Source organism: Solanum verrucosum, unplaced genomic scaffold (genome assembly GCF_900185275.1).
Source record: "Solanum verrucosum unplaced genomic scaffold, falcon-dt-bn FXZP01000085.1, whole genome shotgun sequence".
Classification (NCBI taxonomy): domain Eukaryota; kingdom Viridiplantae; phylum Streptophyta; class Magnoliopsida; order Solanales; family Solanaceae; genus Solanum; species Solanum verrucosum.
Window position 1 is genome coordinate 1,239,886 of NW_026019839.1, and position 17,447 is coordinate 1,257,332.

General features: G+C 34.1%; 3 protein-coding genes across 3 annotated transcripts; all 3 read right to left on the reverse strand.

Moving 5' to 3' along the window:
- Positions 1-46: 46 nt before the first annotated feature.
- On the reverse strand, positions 47-1,815 carry LOC125815835 (receptor-like protein kinase HERK 1). Its single transcript, XM_049495396.1, has 2 exons — positions 929-1,815; positions 47-182 (listed from the first exon to the last, which is right to left on the reverse strand). Exons 1-2 carry the CDS (start codon positions 1,813-1,815, stop codon positions 101-103), a joined length of 969 nt encoding a protein of 322 aa, XP_049351353.1. The 3' UTR covers positions 47-100.
- Positions 1,816-3,055: 1,240 nt separating this feature from the next.
- On the reverse strand, positions 3,056-7,291 carry LOC125815956 (receptor-like protein kinase HERK 1). The gene is made up of 2 exons (XM_049495538.1): positions 6,546-7,291; positions 3,056-3,312 (listed from the first exon to the last, which is right to left on the reverse strand). Exons 1-2 carry the CDS (start codon positions 7,250-7,252, stop codon positions 3,060-3,062), a joined length of 960 nt encoding a protein of 319 aa, XP_049351495.1. The 5' UTR covers positions 7,253-7,291; the 3' UTR covers positions 3,056-3,059.
- Positions 7,292-14,662: 7,371 nt separating this feature from the next.
- LOC125815749 (high affinity nitrate transporter 2.5) lies at positions 14,663-16,744 on the reverse strand. Its single transcript, XM_049495301.1, has 2 exons — positions 15,585-16,744; positions 14,663-15,041 (listed from the first exon to the last, which is right to left on the reverse strand). The coding sequence occupies exons 1-2, from the start codon at positions 16,727-16,729 to the stop codon at positions 14,675-14,677; spliced, it is 1,512 nt and encodes a 503-aa protein (XP_049351258.1). The 5' UTR covers positions 16,730-16,744; the 3' UTR covers positions 14,663-14,674.
- Between the last annotated feature and the right edge of the window lie 703 nt (positions 16,745-17,447).

Genomic DNA, 17,447 nt, shown 5'->3' on the forward strand with positions numbered 1-17,447 from the left:
AACCATATACAACATGTGAAACACTAACTCTCTAAATAAAACTCTGAAGACTGTTACAAAAAACAAAAAATAAATCTTTAAATGATCCACTAACAAAGAATCATTCAGGATCATCTTGAATGATAGGCTCTTGGAGACAAAGTGCATACTCCAGTTTCCACAGTACATCACCCATTGATGGCCTATTTTCACTAGATGAAGCTAAGCATTTCACCGCTGTTTCTCCAAACATCCTGAGGGACTCTGGTTTTATTCTGGCCGCAAGATTGGGATCTACAATTTGTTCCAACTATCCCATCTTCTGCGACTCTACTGCCCATTCAGCTAAACTAATCATATGTGAACGACCTATGGCAGGCCTAGCACAAAGAACTTCGAATAAAACAACACCGAAAGAATAAACATCAGATTTTTCTGTCAGTTGTCCCCTTATAAAATATTCAGGGTCAATGTAGCCTATACTTCCTTTCACCATTGTGCTAAGATGGGTTTGATGAAGCTCAGGCATTGTCTTGGATATTCCAAAATCAGTAATTTTTGGCACAAAATTCTCATGAAGCAATATGTTTGTAGACTTGACATCACGATGTATAATATCTTTCTTTCTATATAGAAATCAGAACTTGCTAAAATAAAAATTGTGACATAAACAAAAAATAAATCTTCATATGATTCATGAACGTAAGTGGAATTAACAAATACTTAAGGAAGGTATGTACCATTTTCACTTTAGTTATCTCGGACATATATATCATCCCAATTTGATGTTTCGATCGAAGCAGCAGAAGAACTGTCATCAACATGACTGAAATCATTGATTTGCTCGCGAATAGGGATGGTACTGTTTTCTTCAGGATCATCTTGAATGACAGGCTCTTGGAGATGAAGAGCATACTCCAGACTCCGTAGCAGCTCACCCATACATGGCCTATCTTCACCAGACAAAGCTAAACATTTCACCGCTGTTTCCTCAAACTTCCTGAGGGAATCTGGTCTTATTTTGCCAACAAGATTGGGATCTATAATTCGTTCCAACTGTCCGTTCTTCTGACACTCCATTGCCCATTTAGCTAAGCTGAACATCTCCCTCGAACGAGATGAATCCATGGCAGGCCTAGCACAAAGAACTTCTAATAAAACAACACCGAAAGAATAAACATCAGATTTTTCTGTCACCTGACTACTTCGATAATATTCAGGGTCAAGGTAAGCCAAAGTTCCCTTTACGATTGTGGTAACATGGGTTTGATCAGGCTCAGTCCCTTTCTTGGATGCTCCAAAATCAGTAATTTTTGCCACAAAATTTTCATCAAGCAATATGTTTATAGACTTGACATCACGATGTATAACTCTGCTAGTATGAAGGTGGTGCAGACCTCTGGCTGCCCCGATGCATATCTCCAGCCTCTGCTCCCAGCTCATACTGGGTAGATCTGAGCCATATAAATGTCTCCTGAGGTTCCCATTCTCCATGTACTCATAAATTAGAGTTAACTCATTATTTTCATCACAGTATCCAATCAATGAAACCAGATGCGGATGGCGGAACTGCGTGAGGATCTCAATTTCTGTTTGGAACTCTTGAAGATCTTCATCGGACTCTGCCTTACGCCTTTTCAAGGCGACATTTGTGCCATCACACAAGACACCCCTGTAAACCTTCCCAATTCCTCCCTCTCCAATGAGAAACTTGTCATCAAAATTGTTAGTTGCTTCCTGCAAAGCTACAAAAGGAACTCGAAAACTTTCATAGGGAACGTGATAACTCATCGTATCAGTTATGTAAGTTGTTGCCTTGGAATACTTGGTTCCCATGGTGGAGTGCAACTAGTATTTGACTGGGCAAACTGCTCCTGTTTTGTTGAGCAAAATCGGAAACTCACAACTAAATCTCATGATCGGAAGGCTTCACTATCTCAAAGTTGAAAACAAATATAACAGAAGAAAAAAATGAACTCCTAACAGTAAGCATGTAGATGAAAATCATATATGTATAAAATAGAAGCTTGAGGAACCTCCGATTATACCACAACTGAGGAAATTTGGAGAGAAACAGAGAGATTGATAGTTATTGTGGAAGAGAGAACCGAAAAGAAAATGACCTCTTCACTAAATGGATTTGGGCAAATACTAGTGTATATTATATGTATTAAGTAAATTACTTAGTCAAATAGCTTAGTCATGATGTTCAGTAATATTTGTTAACAAAAATATTACTCAATCATGGTTATATATTATCTTAAAATGTCATTCAACTTTATTTTTTAATAGAAAAGTTGCTCTACAATTGTCATTTTGTAAACAGCTTGAATATTATATGTAAACAGATTGAGTAATATTTTGAATTGCTCCAAAAACTTTTAAGATCTGTAGTTCCATTCTGAAAGCTGAATATATATATTTTATATGACTATGTCAAAGCAGCAAACTTCCTTTTGCCTCTTTACAATAAGAAAATGTATGAAGAACTTAAAAAAAACCATATACAATTAATATGTGTAACAGCCGGACACACCTAATAAAATGAAAGAAGGATCCACAGGTAGAGCATTTCAAGTTTTCAAAGTTAACTTTCTATATAAAACTCAGAAGACTCTTACAAAAACAAAAATATATCTTTATATGATCCACCAACAAAAGTGGAATTAACAAACACCTGAGGATGGTATGCACCATTTTCACTTAGTTATCAACCATCAGACTTAATCAATTTCTAGAAACCCCCTATTCAGCAGCACAGAGATCATCCGAATTTGATGAGATCATCCAGATCTGAGCATCAAATGACTGAAATCATAGACTTGAAGTCAGGGGCAGAGCTACTGTTGCCCGAGGGGTGTCAAGCAGCACTCCTTTGCTGGAAAATTACATTATATATAGGTTAATTTTGCTTTAATAAATATATGTACTAGTGTTACACCAAAAACTTTTTTTTCTTTCTAAACAACTAAAACGACATGCACATTACAGCCTTTCTCGTGTATTTACTTCTTTATATTCTAACAATCCTTAATGAAAATCCTGGCTCCTCCGCTGCTTGCCGTCAAGATCATCTTATCTTAAATAAGAGACTCTTGGAGACGAAGTGCATATTCCAATTTCCACAACACATCACCCATTGATGGCCTATCTTCACTAGACAAAGCTAAGCATTTCACCGCTGTTTCACCTAATTTCCTGAGGGACTCTGGTCTTATTTTGGCTGCAAGATTGGGATCTATGATTTGTTCCAACTGTCCCTTATTATGCGAGTCCACTGCCCATTCAGCTAAACTAACCATCTCCCTTGGAAGAGATTGAACTATGGCAGGCCTAGCACAAAGAACTTCGAATAAAACAACACCGAAAGAATAAACATCAGATTTTTCTGTCAGTTGTCCCCTATTAAAATATTCAGGGTCAAGGTAGCCTATAGTTCCTTGCACAAGGGTGCTAAGATGGGTTTGATCAAGCTCAGTCCCTTTCTTGGATAGTCCAAAATCAGTAATTTTTGCCACCAAATTCTCATCAAGCAATATGTTTATAGACTTGACATCACGATGTATAACTGCGCTAGTATGAAGATAATGCAGACCTCTGGCTGCCCTGATGCATATCTCCAGCCTCTGCTCCCAGCTCATACTTGGTAGATCTGAGCCATACAAATGGCTCCTGAGGTTCCCATTCTCCATGTAGTCATAAACTAGAATCATCTCATTTCTTTCATCACAGTATCCTATCAATGAAACCTAATGCGGATGGCTGCAAAAAGAGAGAATCTCAATTTCTGTTTGGAACTCTTCAATACCTTGTGAGGACTCACGCTTACACCTCTTCAGGGCCACCTTTGTTCCATCACGCAAAACACCCCTGTAAACTTTCCCAAAGCCACCCAATCCAATGCGAAACTTCTCATCGAAGTTGTTAGTTGCTTCCTGCAAATCTACAAAAGGAACTCGAAAACTTTCAAAAGGAACGCGATAACTCGAGTTTAAAGCATCATTTATGGAATTTGTTGCCTTGGAATACTTGCTTCCCATGGTTGAGTGCTACTAATAACCTTCAAATAACATTATTTAAGCTATCACTGAGCACAAGGTAATTTTTTATTGTGTTTTTTGTAGAATAAATCTGAAAACAGAGATGCATTAATTTATCACCTAGTTTTACTATTAAAGAACTATTCAGGAAAACAACTCCCAGAAATAAATTCACACAATAAGAGCATCTAAATTATATAGATAAAGTAGAGAAAATTAAAAACATGAATCTGAAAGGATTAAGAACGGAATATGTTGTGGGGTCCATCCAATTATTCAAAGTTTTCATTTGCTGTTCAAAGTCAAAGGTCTTCATTTGCTGCTCAAATGTCTTTAATAGCTGCAACGGTGCAAAAATGTCAAAGAGCCTTTATTTGTAAAAAAAAATGTCAAGATATTTGAATTGTTGCTTTTCATTGATGTCATTAATGACATCAATAGGATATATTTCTCTTATAAATGGAGAGCTTCTGCTCTCATTTAACACCAAAAACATAGAGAAAATATTAGAGAGCAAAGTAAGTTTATAATAGACTATACAAGAAAATAATCTATGAAGGAAAAAATAGAGTGTGAATAATATTTTAATAAGATGAAAAATTATAAGAGGGTTATTTTTTTTAGTGGGTAATAGTCACTTTGAGTATTGTACTTGTGACTATACAGTGTAAAATTTCTTGCTATAGTGATATCAATTGTTTCACGTAAAATTTTTGGTGTTATTATTTTTCTCATTTTATCCTCATTATATTGATTGTATATAATTTTGTGTTAGTCCTCATTTTTTCCAACAAACTGATATTAAAGTTTTAATTTGCAATATCTTTATTTTGGGGAAACGATGGAAGCCAACACAACTAGAATGATTATTTTGAATGGAGTTAATTATGCTATTTGGAAGGAGAAAATGGAAGATTTGCTCTATATTAACAATGTTTATCAACCAGTCTTTATCACTATAAAGCCTGATGATAAAACAAATGAAGAGTGGAATCTATTGCACAGACAGATTTGTGAATTTATTAGGCAATGGGTTGATGACAATGTGTTGAACCATATTTCTGTAGAGACAAATGCTCGGACCCTATGGAAGTATCTTGAAAGTTTGTATTCTCGGAAGACTGAAAACAATAAAATGTTCTTGATAAAACAGATGTTAAGCTTAAAATATCATGATAGTTCTCCGATGACAAATCATCTGAATAACTTAGAGGAGATCATGAACAAGTTATTTGCTATGGGCATTAAATTTGATGAAGAAATTCAAGGTTTGCTTCTACTTGGTTCACTACCAGACTCTTGGGAAACATTTAGAACTTCATTATTAAATTATGTTACGGATGATGTGATCTCTATGAATCTCATCAAGAGCAACGTCTTGAACGAAGAAATGAGAAGAAAAATTCAAGGTTCTTCTTCGTCGAATGTCCTAGTGTATGGTCATAGGGGGAGAATCAAGAACCATGGTTCTTAGAATATAATATAATAAAATATAAGCAAATCCAGAGGCAGACGTAAGAATATTGAGTGTTATCATTGTGCCATGAAAGAGCACAAAAATTTTGCCGGAAGTTGAAGAAGGAGAACAAAGATGACAAAGAGGAAAATAAAAAAGAGGAATCTTGAGAGGAGTTTTGACCATATATTTTTGTGTTAGTCCACGTTTTTTCCAACATATGTGAGGGACAGTCTCTTAGAGATCCTAGAAGAGTCGTTACACAATGCCAACTTCCGTTTGCCTATTTACAATAAGAAAATGGATTACCATGTTTTTGCTTCCGCAAGGTTGCAACATGATGAGGGAATATAGGTATCAACGAATTACGTTCTAGAGCTCAAAATTGTTTAATGTTTTGAAAAGCCATTTTGCTGACAAGATGTTAATAGAATAATTTTTTTTATGTATGAATAATGTGAAACTTTCTATATAAAACTCATAGAGATATTCCACAGGTAGAGCAATTAAGGCATGTTTACAGTGTTAACTTTCTATAGAAAACTCAGATATTTGTAGAAATAAATTGTTAGAAGCACCTAAAATCAATCTTCATATATATGAGGCATGAACAAATGTGGAATTGACAAACACTTAAAGATGGTCTGTACCACATTCACATAGTTATCCACCCACGGACCCCATACTACTAGTGCGATCATCTAAATTTGATTTCTCGATTTGAGCAGCAGAAGAACTGACATCAACATGCCTGAAACCATTGACTTAATGGAGAGAGGTTGCTAACACGGATGGTACCATTTTCTTCAGGATCATCTTAAATGACAGGCTCTTGGAGATGAAGTGCATACTCCAGATTCCACTGCACCTCATTCATAGATGGCCTCTCTACACCAGAATCAGCTAAGCATTTCACCGCTGTTTCTCCAAACTTCTTGAGGGAATCTGGTCTAATTTTGCCAACAAGATTGGGATCTATGATCTGTTCCAACTGTCCCTTCTTCTGATAATTCATCGCCCATCCAGCTAAGTTGATCTGCTCCCTCGGAAGAGATGGAGTTACGACAGACCTAGCACAAAGAACTTCAAATAAAACAACACCGAAAGAATAAACATCAGATTTTTCTGTCAGCTGTTGCCTTATATAATACTCAGGGTCAATGTAGCCCACAGCTCCTTTCACGAATGTGCTCACATGAGTTTGATCAAGCTCAGGCCCTTTCTTGGATAGTCCAAAATCAGTAATTTTTGGCACAAAATTCTCATCAAGCAATATGTTTGTAGATTTGACATCACGATGTATAACTCCGCTAGTATGAAGGTAGTGAAGACCTCTGGCTGCCCCGATGCATATCTCCAGCCTCTGCTCCCAGCTCAAAGTGGGTAGATTTGAGCCATACAAATGGCTACGGAGATTCCCATTCTCCATGTAGTCATAAATTAGAATCATCTCATTTCTTTCATCACAGTATCCAAAAAATGAAACCAAATAGGGATGGCGGAACTGAGAGAGCATCTCAATTTCTGTTCGGAACTCTTGACTACCTTGTGCGGAGTTAGGCGTAAGCCTTTTCAGGGCCACCTTTGTGCCATCACATAAAACACCCCTGTAAACCATTCCAAAGCCACCCACTCCAATTACCCAACTCTCATCAAAGTTGTTAGTTGCTTCCTGCAAAGCCACAAAAGGAACTTGAAAACTAACAAAAGGAGTGAGACAACTCGGCTCTGCAACGCTCTTTATGAAACTTGTTTTTTTCGAATACTTGTTTCCCATGGTGTGTGCACCACCATTAAATTGTGGAATCCATATCTTTGACTGGCCGCAATATGCTCCTATTTATCTTAAGCAAAATCCAAAATTCAAAAGTTAATTATATCATGATCACAAGGTTTCATTGTGTAATAGTTGACAACGTATATATAGCATGTGTTTGGTACAAGAGGAAACTATTTTGTGAAATATTTTTTCTAAAATAAAAAAAATAATACAAATTCCTTAAAAATGATTTTTCTTTACTGGCAATGGAAAAATAATCAATCTTCCAAGTTCATTGTCTTCTCCCGAGAAAAAGCTCAAAACAGTCCCTTATTTTTGGGTAAAGACTCAAAGTCATGTTGAGTTTTCACATAGCACTAACAATCTCTCATGTTTGCAATTTTTTGTCCTTCTCCAAACTTTTGCACATTTTATAATATTTATTTTATCCACAATTTATATATGGAATGTAATCATTATATATATATATATATATATTAGAAATAATAATTCCATGTGAGAGAAGGTAAGAAGAAAAACATTTTGTTTTGTTTAGTACAAATATTATTGCAGCTAAAATTGAAAGGTTCATCACGTCAATTTCAGGTGCAATAGTATAATTTTTATTTTCTTGTAACGTCATGTGTCAAAGTGTTCTTAGTTTAGCTGCAATAATATTTCTATTAAGCTAAACAATATGTTTCTCACCTTCTCTCACATGGAGTTATTAATATATGGAAAGACTATTGAACATTTCATATATAAAATTATGAAAAAGATCATTGTTAAAAAATAGGTAAAAGTTCGAGAGAGGATCAAAAGTGAACCACTATTGCAAACATGAACGATTACTGTTCCATGTGAAAACTTAAGGACTATTTTGGGTTTTTCTCTCTTCTCCCTATCCTTCAACTCCTAACCCTCGACCATCCCAGCCCCCGCCGCCCCCAAACTCCCACTGCCCACTCCATCCTATCCCTACAATATTCTCGTAGATTACAAGTATATAAATACTTTGTTATCAAACGTTATAAAATAAGTATAAATCTAGCATATTTTTCAAATATGAGTATAACACAAAAAGGTAAACAAAACAGAAGGTTAAGCAAGTGGATTTACCTGTAGAGTGGAGATTTGGAGATTAAAGAGCGAGAAGTATTGGTGTGCTCTTCTCCCTCTATCTCTATATACTGCTTAGTGAGAGAGAATCGAAAAGACAAACACCTCGATATGGGGCGGTTTATTCACATGTAGGGGTGTGCTATTGCCTATGTGGATTGGTCGGATGTTCGATTTTATAAATTATCGATTTGATTTAAAGATTTTCAATTTTTAAATACGTTAAATTAATTATCAAACTATTATGATATTTTTTATCAGTTTTTTTTAAAAAAAATTTAACGGTGGTTTTTGGTTTAACCAATAAGTAAATGTTCATAAATAGTTATACGACCTCTACAACAATTTGATGCGACAAAACAATAATGTAACATTACAGAATACACATAGGAGTAACTAACACGAAAATAATTATACAAGTGCAACACAAATAAAAGAATTAGGACAATAATGTAAATTGAAAGCTAAAGGGCAAAGAGTAATCAATAAGATATTTTTTTATGTATGGGTAAAATAGTGAACTACTATTATTTGTTTGGGTTAACAATTTATTCAATAACTCAATATTAAAAACATAAATTCAAATCTAGATCGATTCAATTTTTACCCGTTCTTAAAATAAGTGTATGTCAGTTGTCACGCACATCCCATATAATTATGACACATACCATTATAATTATAAGAATTGAAAAGGCTCATGAAAAGATAATAATTAAACTATATATTCGCTGTTGGGATGCGGAAACAGCCTAGTAAAACGGGGTGTGTTATTTTTGTCACTCTATTTAAGTAGTACTACATGCTTTGTCTTTCTTTTACACGAATATTTTATATTAGACATCTTCACGGTGAAAATATTTATTTTTTCTTGCTTCTACGTTTAAATATATATGACTGAATTATTAGTAAGATAATCAATTAATGTGAGAATTTCAAAATTAAGCTTGGTATAAGATAAAGTTTGGTTGACAATATAAATTAATTCGGAGATAAATTTATATTTTCAATCAAACACGATGTAACTGTAATACCAAACTTAATTCTAAAATATCTTATCTCATCTCACATATTAAATGACCCCTTGCCGATTTTTAAGATGAGGTTTATATACATTTGAATTGGAAATTAATTAACCGGTTTCATTTAAGGAAAAATTACAGAAATCCCACCTTTTAGTTTACTTATTGCCATTATCCCCTATAAGTTTTACAAATTTCCAAAATCCCTCATTTTCACGCATCAGATTAGTGTATCTCGCGCATCATATTAATGTATCAGCGCATCAGATTAGTGTATCATGTATAAAATGTATATGAGATTAGTGTATCATGTATAAAATGTAATGTATCTTACTTAACGATTAATGTATCTCGCGCATCAGATTAATATATCAGCGATAAAATGTACATCAGATTAGTGTATCATGTATAAAATGTATTGTATCTTACTTAACGATTAATGTATCTCGCGCATCAGATTAATGTATCAGCGCTTATATTATTGTATCTGATTGAGGGATTTCTGTAATTATAAACTTTTAAGGGATAGATTGTAATTTTGTCTTAAAAGTATGTGATTTCTGTAATTTGCCTTTAATTTAATTAATATTCTAATTTATATGGATATCACGAGAATTTTGAAATAAATGTCTCTTTACAAATCATAGCCGAATTATGTAATTGATTCACAAGTTTACATTGATGGAATAATTAAAACGCCAAATGTAAAGTACAACTTTCTGAAAAAATTTATTGGTACGAGTATTGGTGTTATAAAATGAAAATTTTATTACTATGAAATGACGAATTGTAATTTGAGAATGTCAAAGCATATGGGCATTAGCTGGTGTATTATTGACTTGATCACTTTTGTGTGTTCTTGTTTGTTTATTGAATCCATATATTTGTGATAATTGAGGTGATTATATGTCATACTGATAATTGATTGATTGAGATACATCATCATCCCCTATTTGTCAGTATTATATTGTGCACATATATTGATATGAAATCGAGTATGAGTAAGGATTTGACACGTGGAGATCGTGTGTATTGCGACTATTCTATAATCATGAGCTGGGTATGTGGAGATCGTTCGTGGTCGGATGGTTTGATTATGTGATAGTGTGATATAGTTTGTATAGACACATGAAGACCGTCTGTGTCAGTATATGAACCTCATGAGTCCTCTATAGGTCACAACCTCTCAAAGAATTTCCAAGAAGTATCGTGTATATATACATTTGAGAGCTTACTTGGTTTGATGTATATCATCTCTTGGTGTTACGTGCATCTCATTATATCTTTCATTTTTACTTGATTATTTGTTGAATTGATGTTTGAATTACGTGGCTTTTGATTATTCATATTTGATGAAAACTTGATGGTTAAATATAATGTAGACTTGTAAATTTAGAGGATGATTTTCTTACGTAATTCTGTGATTACTTCTTCATTGTTGGTTTATGAGATATATTGTGTACACATGGTTTTGTACTAAACCTCTCGTGGAGGTTTTCGAGTCTGAGCTTGGATCATCTTGAATATGTGATGAGTTGCTTGGTTGTTTCGCGACTCACAACTTCCTCTATTTCTTTATGTATGTTGTCATTTTAATATTCAGACATAATATTTCTTACATTCAGACTTGTATCGTATTGTAGAAGTTCCTATACTTATGATATCAAATCATGAATGGTATTTCAGACTTTAATTTTCACATTTTATATTTGTAAAAGACTTAGTATTCAAAATACTTTGCTTATCACCTACTTTTCACATCATATATTAAATAAAATAGGTAAAATTAGTGGATCAACTTACTTATCGATTGGAAACTATGTTTCATCACGACTTATTTTTTTGGGTCGTGACATTCCCCTATTCAAATCAAGTTACGCTCTTTCTATACACAAAATATTTAAATTAATTGTAATCACATTTACAATTTTTCAAGATGCCTAACATCTTCCTCAAAAAATCACTTGAACCCATACCCCTTTCTCTGGCTTTAAAATTAAAGGTCTTTCAATACCTTTCAAAAATGATTTCTTAATTCTGTATAAATTAGGTGGCAACTTGTTTCACAAATAAGCCAAGTTATGAAACATTTTAACGATTTTGTAACGCTAGACTTTGCTTCCTATCCTTTTATTCATGTCTTCAATTTCTAGATAGATATATTGAGATTTATTTCATATTGTAATCCTACCTTGGAAGCTCTTGTACTTGCGACAACATGCTTTGGGTAGGATTTTACTATACGTTTTGCACTTTTTATATTACAATGTTTGCTTTTGAATTTAATATAGGTTTTTTTTTCTTTTACTTCCACTTTTAAATGGTTGAAATGGATTTAGTAATGTATTTGATTCACCTATAGGGTTTAATAAGTGCCAACATGACTTAAAATTTTTGGATTGTAACGCTTCAGTTTTTGGACTTTCAATAGGTTCCGTTACCAATATGCTTGCTTTCATTGTAGGTAATGTATTTGGGTTCAATGTCAGGCGATTCAGGTGAGATCCAATGTAGATCCAACTGAGTTTAGGAGCTTCTAAAGAGTTCATTGGAGCGGAATATGGGTGAAGGGATGACATGTTAGAAGGTATCACTTTTTGTCTTTTATGTCTTTGCTTTAAATTTTGTACTAATTTGTTTTAAATTTTACCCTAACTTCTTCTTCTTTTCTTTTTTTTAAATGGGGGAGATGATTATAATATGGGGGATTGAATCCTCACCAACAAGGTGAAAGTTCAGGTAGGTGACTTGTTTCAAGTTATCTTTAGTTGATTTAAACGTTTTCCTTATTTGATTGAAGTGATGTTATTACTAGCTTAATATGTTTTAAATTTTGCCATTACTTGTTCATGTTGTGTTGTATCCTTATTTAACTTAAATTGTGGCTTAACTTGACTTATTTGACTTAAATACTATCCTAACTTGACTTAAATTTTGTCCTTGCTTGTTTTGGATTCTATCTACATTTGACTTAAATTCTATGACTTAAGGTATGCCCTTAATTGACTTAAAATATTGTCCTAACTTGACTTCATTTTTTTGTTATTTGTTTTGGATTCTTCTTTCATTTGGCTTAAATTTTGTCCTCAATTGATTTAGGTTATGTCCTTAGTTGACGTAAATACGTCCTTATTTGACTTACATTTTGTCCTTACTTGCATAACTTAACTTAAATTCTATCCTTACTTATTTAGATTTTGTCCTCGTTCGACATAAGTTCTATCAATATTTGCAGGGATTAGTTGATGCCATTAAAGATATGATTCTAGAGGCAAAAGTAGGTATTGTGTCAGGCATGTTGAGTTCGGAGTGGATCATAGATACTGGAGCTACATATGACATCAGACTTAAAAGTTGTTAAACAATGACTCTATAACTAAAAATGAGGTTCCTAGGAAAATATACTTGAAGAAACCGTATCTTTATAAAAGAATCAGGTTCTTGTTAATTTGTCTAGATAGAGAAACACAACACAATAAAATAATGATTTTATCGTGAAAACCTTTCTTGCTCCAAGAAGGGAAAAATCACATTACACTTTTATTATCTTTAAGAACAATTATATTCAAGATTACAGCTCAATAATCAAAGAGACTAACTCTAGTACCTTCAGTTTCAACGATTAACTATAATCAAAGATTTTACTCTACATGAGGCCAAACCCACTTTTTCTTGTTACAATTCTCTCAAAAACTCTCTTACACACTAGGAACGCTAATTCCTAAACACTGATTCTAAAACAAACCAATGCAAACTAACTCTTGAAAGAAAACCTAATTTTCTACCCCTTTTCAGCCTACGTGGCACTATCTTGTGGGCCCAGCGCGCGTTGACAATTTTTTCAAGGATAGTGCCATGTAGGCCGAAAAGGGGTAGAAAATTATATATAAAATAAGTTCGGGGGTAATAGGACCTTAGTAAAGGTTAGGTGTGTCTTAAGGATTTGGGGCATAGGCTGGGGAGGTACTTATGCATTTTCCCTTCTTTCTTTGACTTCATCCTTTTATAGAAGTTGATTAAAGCCTTAGGTCGTCGACTTCTACAAGGAAAGGAATTAATTTTTCCTAGAAAAATAATTTTTTTTTCCTTATAGGACTCATTTGTCTCATTCCCTTTCCGTATAGAAATCATCTGCCATTATTCTTTTCCTTATTTGGCTTGGACTGTTGTTTTAAATATGTTTCCTATTGCGTATGTATTTGTGTGATTTTTTCCCGCTCTTTTTATTTTATGTCTGGTACATGCATGCATGTGAATCTGGTTCATGTTGTCATCAATATTCCTTTCCTAATGGTGATATGTCACTGGTTACACACATAGGCACAAGTATAATTTCACAGAAAAGTGACAGTTCTAATGTATTTTATGTCCCTCAAATATTCAGTTATAATTTGTTAATTGTTTTTGAACAGGCCAAGAAGTTATAGTGTTTTGTGTTAATTTTTTTCCTGACTTGTGCATTTTTCTGGATCTCTTAACTGGGAAGGTGAAGGAGATTGATAAAAAAGAGGATGGGCTCTATCTCTTACTCAATCATTATTTAGGTATTACTGTCATACTCACAAAGGAACTGATCAAAGTTCATAATGAATATTTGAAGTTCAAGCTAGGAGTTCTTGACATGTTCGTACCACGTGCTTATTCCTAAGAGCTGAGCATATGAAACTTTTGCTAATGGTAAGGGCTCACATAGTCAAATAGTATAACAAGGGACAAACTTAAACGGAAATAGTAGAGGAGTATATTTCCGTTTATATTTTGATAACTAAAATTTTGAGAGGGAAGCAAATGATACAGAACATATACTCAAAAGAAACAAAGTACTCCCTGAGTTTCAATTTGAGTGTCTTACTTTGCTTTCTGATTGTCCCGAGAGTGTTTCTTTCTGTTTTTAGTATAATTTTCAATTCCAACATTCTACATGATAAGCTTAAGATCACATGATCTTAAGGACTACACACATTTTTAATTACCAGAAGATTCAAAAGTTTCCATTTAATTCTTAAAAACACTATGTCCAGTCAAACTAAGACACTTAAATTGGAACAGACAGAGTAGTAATTACTTTATGCAAACTCAAGAAGAAGTAGAAAATAACACATTGAACTATAGTTTATAATGAGAGACGAAGCTTAAACAGCAATTTGTGCTACTCCTGACAATACAATATGATACAAGAGTAACAAAATACAGTGCTAGAGTGACAACAAATCACAAACCTCGCCTAGCACCGAAAGAGATAGACTAGAACGACATCTATTATGTCAATGACTCCAAAGGGATTGATCTTTAACTCAAACGATTATATATTAGGAGTTCCATCTATAGGTGTTGGTGCTGATTCAACTTTTTTACCTCTTTCACTTCTACTATTACCAGCAAATTTCATGCTTGCTTGATGAAACCCATTCTCTTTTTCCTTTAAATTCCACTCTTTCATGTAGTAGTCTTCCTCTGTCAAGCCTTTAGATGAGGGACCATAAAACATTCCACCCCATTGTGGAAAGTATATAAACAAAATAGGGATAGTGCAACATATTATCATGATACCCATGTATGTAATTCCTGTTTCTGTTGAATATTTTGATCCTCTAAAGAAAATTACTTGTGTTAGTACTGCTCCAACGTTTCCACCTCCTCCTGTCATCCCCGAAATTATGCCCAATGATCTATTAAGCAAAACAAAAACGAGGATTAGTCTCTAAACGTGTGACAAGTTGTATGATCTTTTATAGATTTAAGTTATACATACTGACATTCCAAGTATTTTTTATACAATCAATGTATCCGACATAGTAGCTAGGTTCTTGAATTATTGTCAAGTAACTAGTTCTATGACAATGGAACCAAGTAAAAGAGAACCGCCCTCAGGTCAGCCTCAAGCAAGGACACAAAGGTTAAGGGATTGAACCAGCTACCTCCATGAGGTAGTGGTAAGGTAAGTGTACGTTCTACCTTCCCCAGACTCCACCTAGTGAGATTTCACTATAGGTATATTGTTGTTGTTGTAATTATATTATCTTTAGTAACTTGTGGATGAGAACAGACCATTTGATCTACCCACCCAAATCCTCTCCCTTCACCCAAAGGAAAGCTCTTAAGCCAGCCTCCAGGCTTGGACACAAAGGTTAAGGGGGCCGGTCATGTACTGGACCGACCCCTTTGTCAGGTTTAGGTAAAACTAATTAACCAGATAGAAGAATACAACATACCTTCTCGAAACAAATGGAACAACCCCGAAAGTTAGCCCACAAGCAGCTTGACAAAAAACCGAAAACACAAGCATCACAGCAATAGAACCACTCAAAGATTCTACTTTCCCTAAAAGAACACAAAGCAACCCTCCTAATGTCTGCACAACCCATAGAACCCAAAGTCTTCCCCTCATACCAAACCTCTTCGCGACGATATCAGACAACATCCCTCCTCCAGGCCTGGAAAACAAGTTTGCTAAACCAAAACTAGCTGCAATCATCCCAGCTGTATGAAGATTCACATTAAACCTATCGAAAAAATACTGCGCGATTATATTATCCACAGTAAGTTCAACACCAAAACAATAACCATAAGTCAATGCCAAAATCCACCCTCTATAATTTGTAACTGCGTGATATAACACATCTAACATGTTATCCTTATGCTTTTCACCAGATTTATGAAGTTTCGCGTAATCTCCATCGGGCATATCTTGTCCTAAAAAGAAAACAGCATACGCAGTCAAAGCCTGAAACAGAGCAGGTATAAAAAACGCAATTCTCCAAGCAGTAAACTGATTTGCACCAATTTTATGTATAAGCGAAAACACTAAAGGCATAATTAACTGTGTAGCTCCGCCACCAAGATTCCCCCATCCTCCGGCTATACCATTTGCAGTGCCAACTACGTTAGCAGAGAACATCGAACTCATCCAAAATTGAGTCGATACAAATGTAGCTAACGAAAACCCCATGAAGAAACGAACGAGAAGGAAAGATAATGCTGAATTTGTGATTGAAGTTAAGAAAACTGCTGGTGCAGTTATGAGAATAAGAGCAGATGAAGCAAGTCTTGGACCGAATAAATCACAAGCTGTTCCCATTGCAATTCTCGCAAAAACTGCACCGGAAACAGCTGCAATTCCGGCATTTCCAATGTCAGTTGAAGTGAGATCAAGATTGTCACGGATAATAGGAAGAAGGGGTGGAGCAGCAAATGTGGAAACAAAACAAGAAAAGAATGAAATCCAAGAAAGATGAAATGATCTCATGTGTGGCGCTGAAACAGAGTATATTCTGAATTCAGTGGCTTTATGTTCAGAATCAACTGGTAGAGCGAAATTTGTGTTAACAGATTTAGATTCCAAATCCATGTTTTCCATAGTTGTTGGAATAGTGAAAAATCTAAAGAAAATGAAAAACTTCAAGAAAGGTAAGAAGAAACAACTCTTGATATTGTGCTGATAAGTATGCATTCGATAGGACCCTTTTCTGGCATGTATAGTACCAAAGTATGAGGGGGTGTTTGGTGTGATGGAATTTTTACTTCCATTTCAATTTATGTGATGTAGTTTGATTGTGCACCAAATTTAAGGAAGAAATGATGACTTTTGAAATATACAGTTTAAAATAAGTGTTAATGTTTATGTGACTATATATTATTTTATTAAGGATAAAATAGACTTTTTAAAGTCAAATTGTTACTTCTTCCGTCTTATTTTATTTGACATCATTTGACTAGACACGATATTTAAGAAGAAAAAAACGTTTGAAACTTGTGGGCTAAAACAATTATTAGATGTTTTTGTTTGATTGTAAATTATTTTATTAAAGGTAACAACTAATTTTAAAATTAAATTATTTTTAGTTATAATAAGCTGACATTCTTTTTAGAACAGAACAGACTAAAAATGAAAAAAAAGTGTAAATGGGTGAGAGGAAGTACTAAATATTGAAATATATTGTTTTCTTGAGACGAACCAAGAAGAGAAATTTGTTATATAATTTGTGTTTTTGGTTGTTCAAAAGAATTTGTATGAGAAAATATTTTCCACCGAAAAAGGTAAAAGGAAAATGTCTTCCATCACTTTTGAGTGAAAA

Excerpts from the sequence above, each read along its gene's own strand:
- LOC125815835 (XM_049495396.1), bottom strand. The coding sequence starts at position 1,815 with ATGGGAACCAAGTATTCCAAGGCAACAACTTACATAACTGATACGATG. Across the intron at positions 183-928 it reads GCTTTGTCTGGTGAAGATAG|GCCATCAATGGGTGATGTAC; the intron begins GCCATGTATGGG and ends TAGTGAAAATAG.
- LOC125815956 (XM_049495538.1), bottom strand. The coding sequence starts at position 7,252 with ATGGGAAACAAGTATTCGAAAAAAACAAGTTTCATAAAGAGCGTTGCA. Across the intron at positions 3,313-6,545 it reads TTTGAAGTTCTTTGTGCTAG|GCCTGCCATAGTTCAATCTC; the intron begins GTCTGTCGTAAC and ends TCTTTGTGCTAG.
- LOC125815749 (XM_049495301.1), bottom strand. The coding sequence starts at position 16,729 with ATGGAAAACATGGATTTGGAATCTAAATCTGTTAACACAAATTTCGCT. Across the intron at positions 15,042-15,584 it reads GTTCCATTTGTTTCGAGAAG|ATCATTGGGCATAATTTCGG; the intron begins GTATGTTGTATT and ends TTTGCTTAATAG.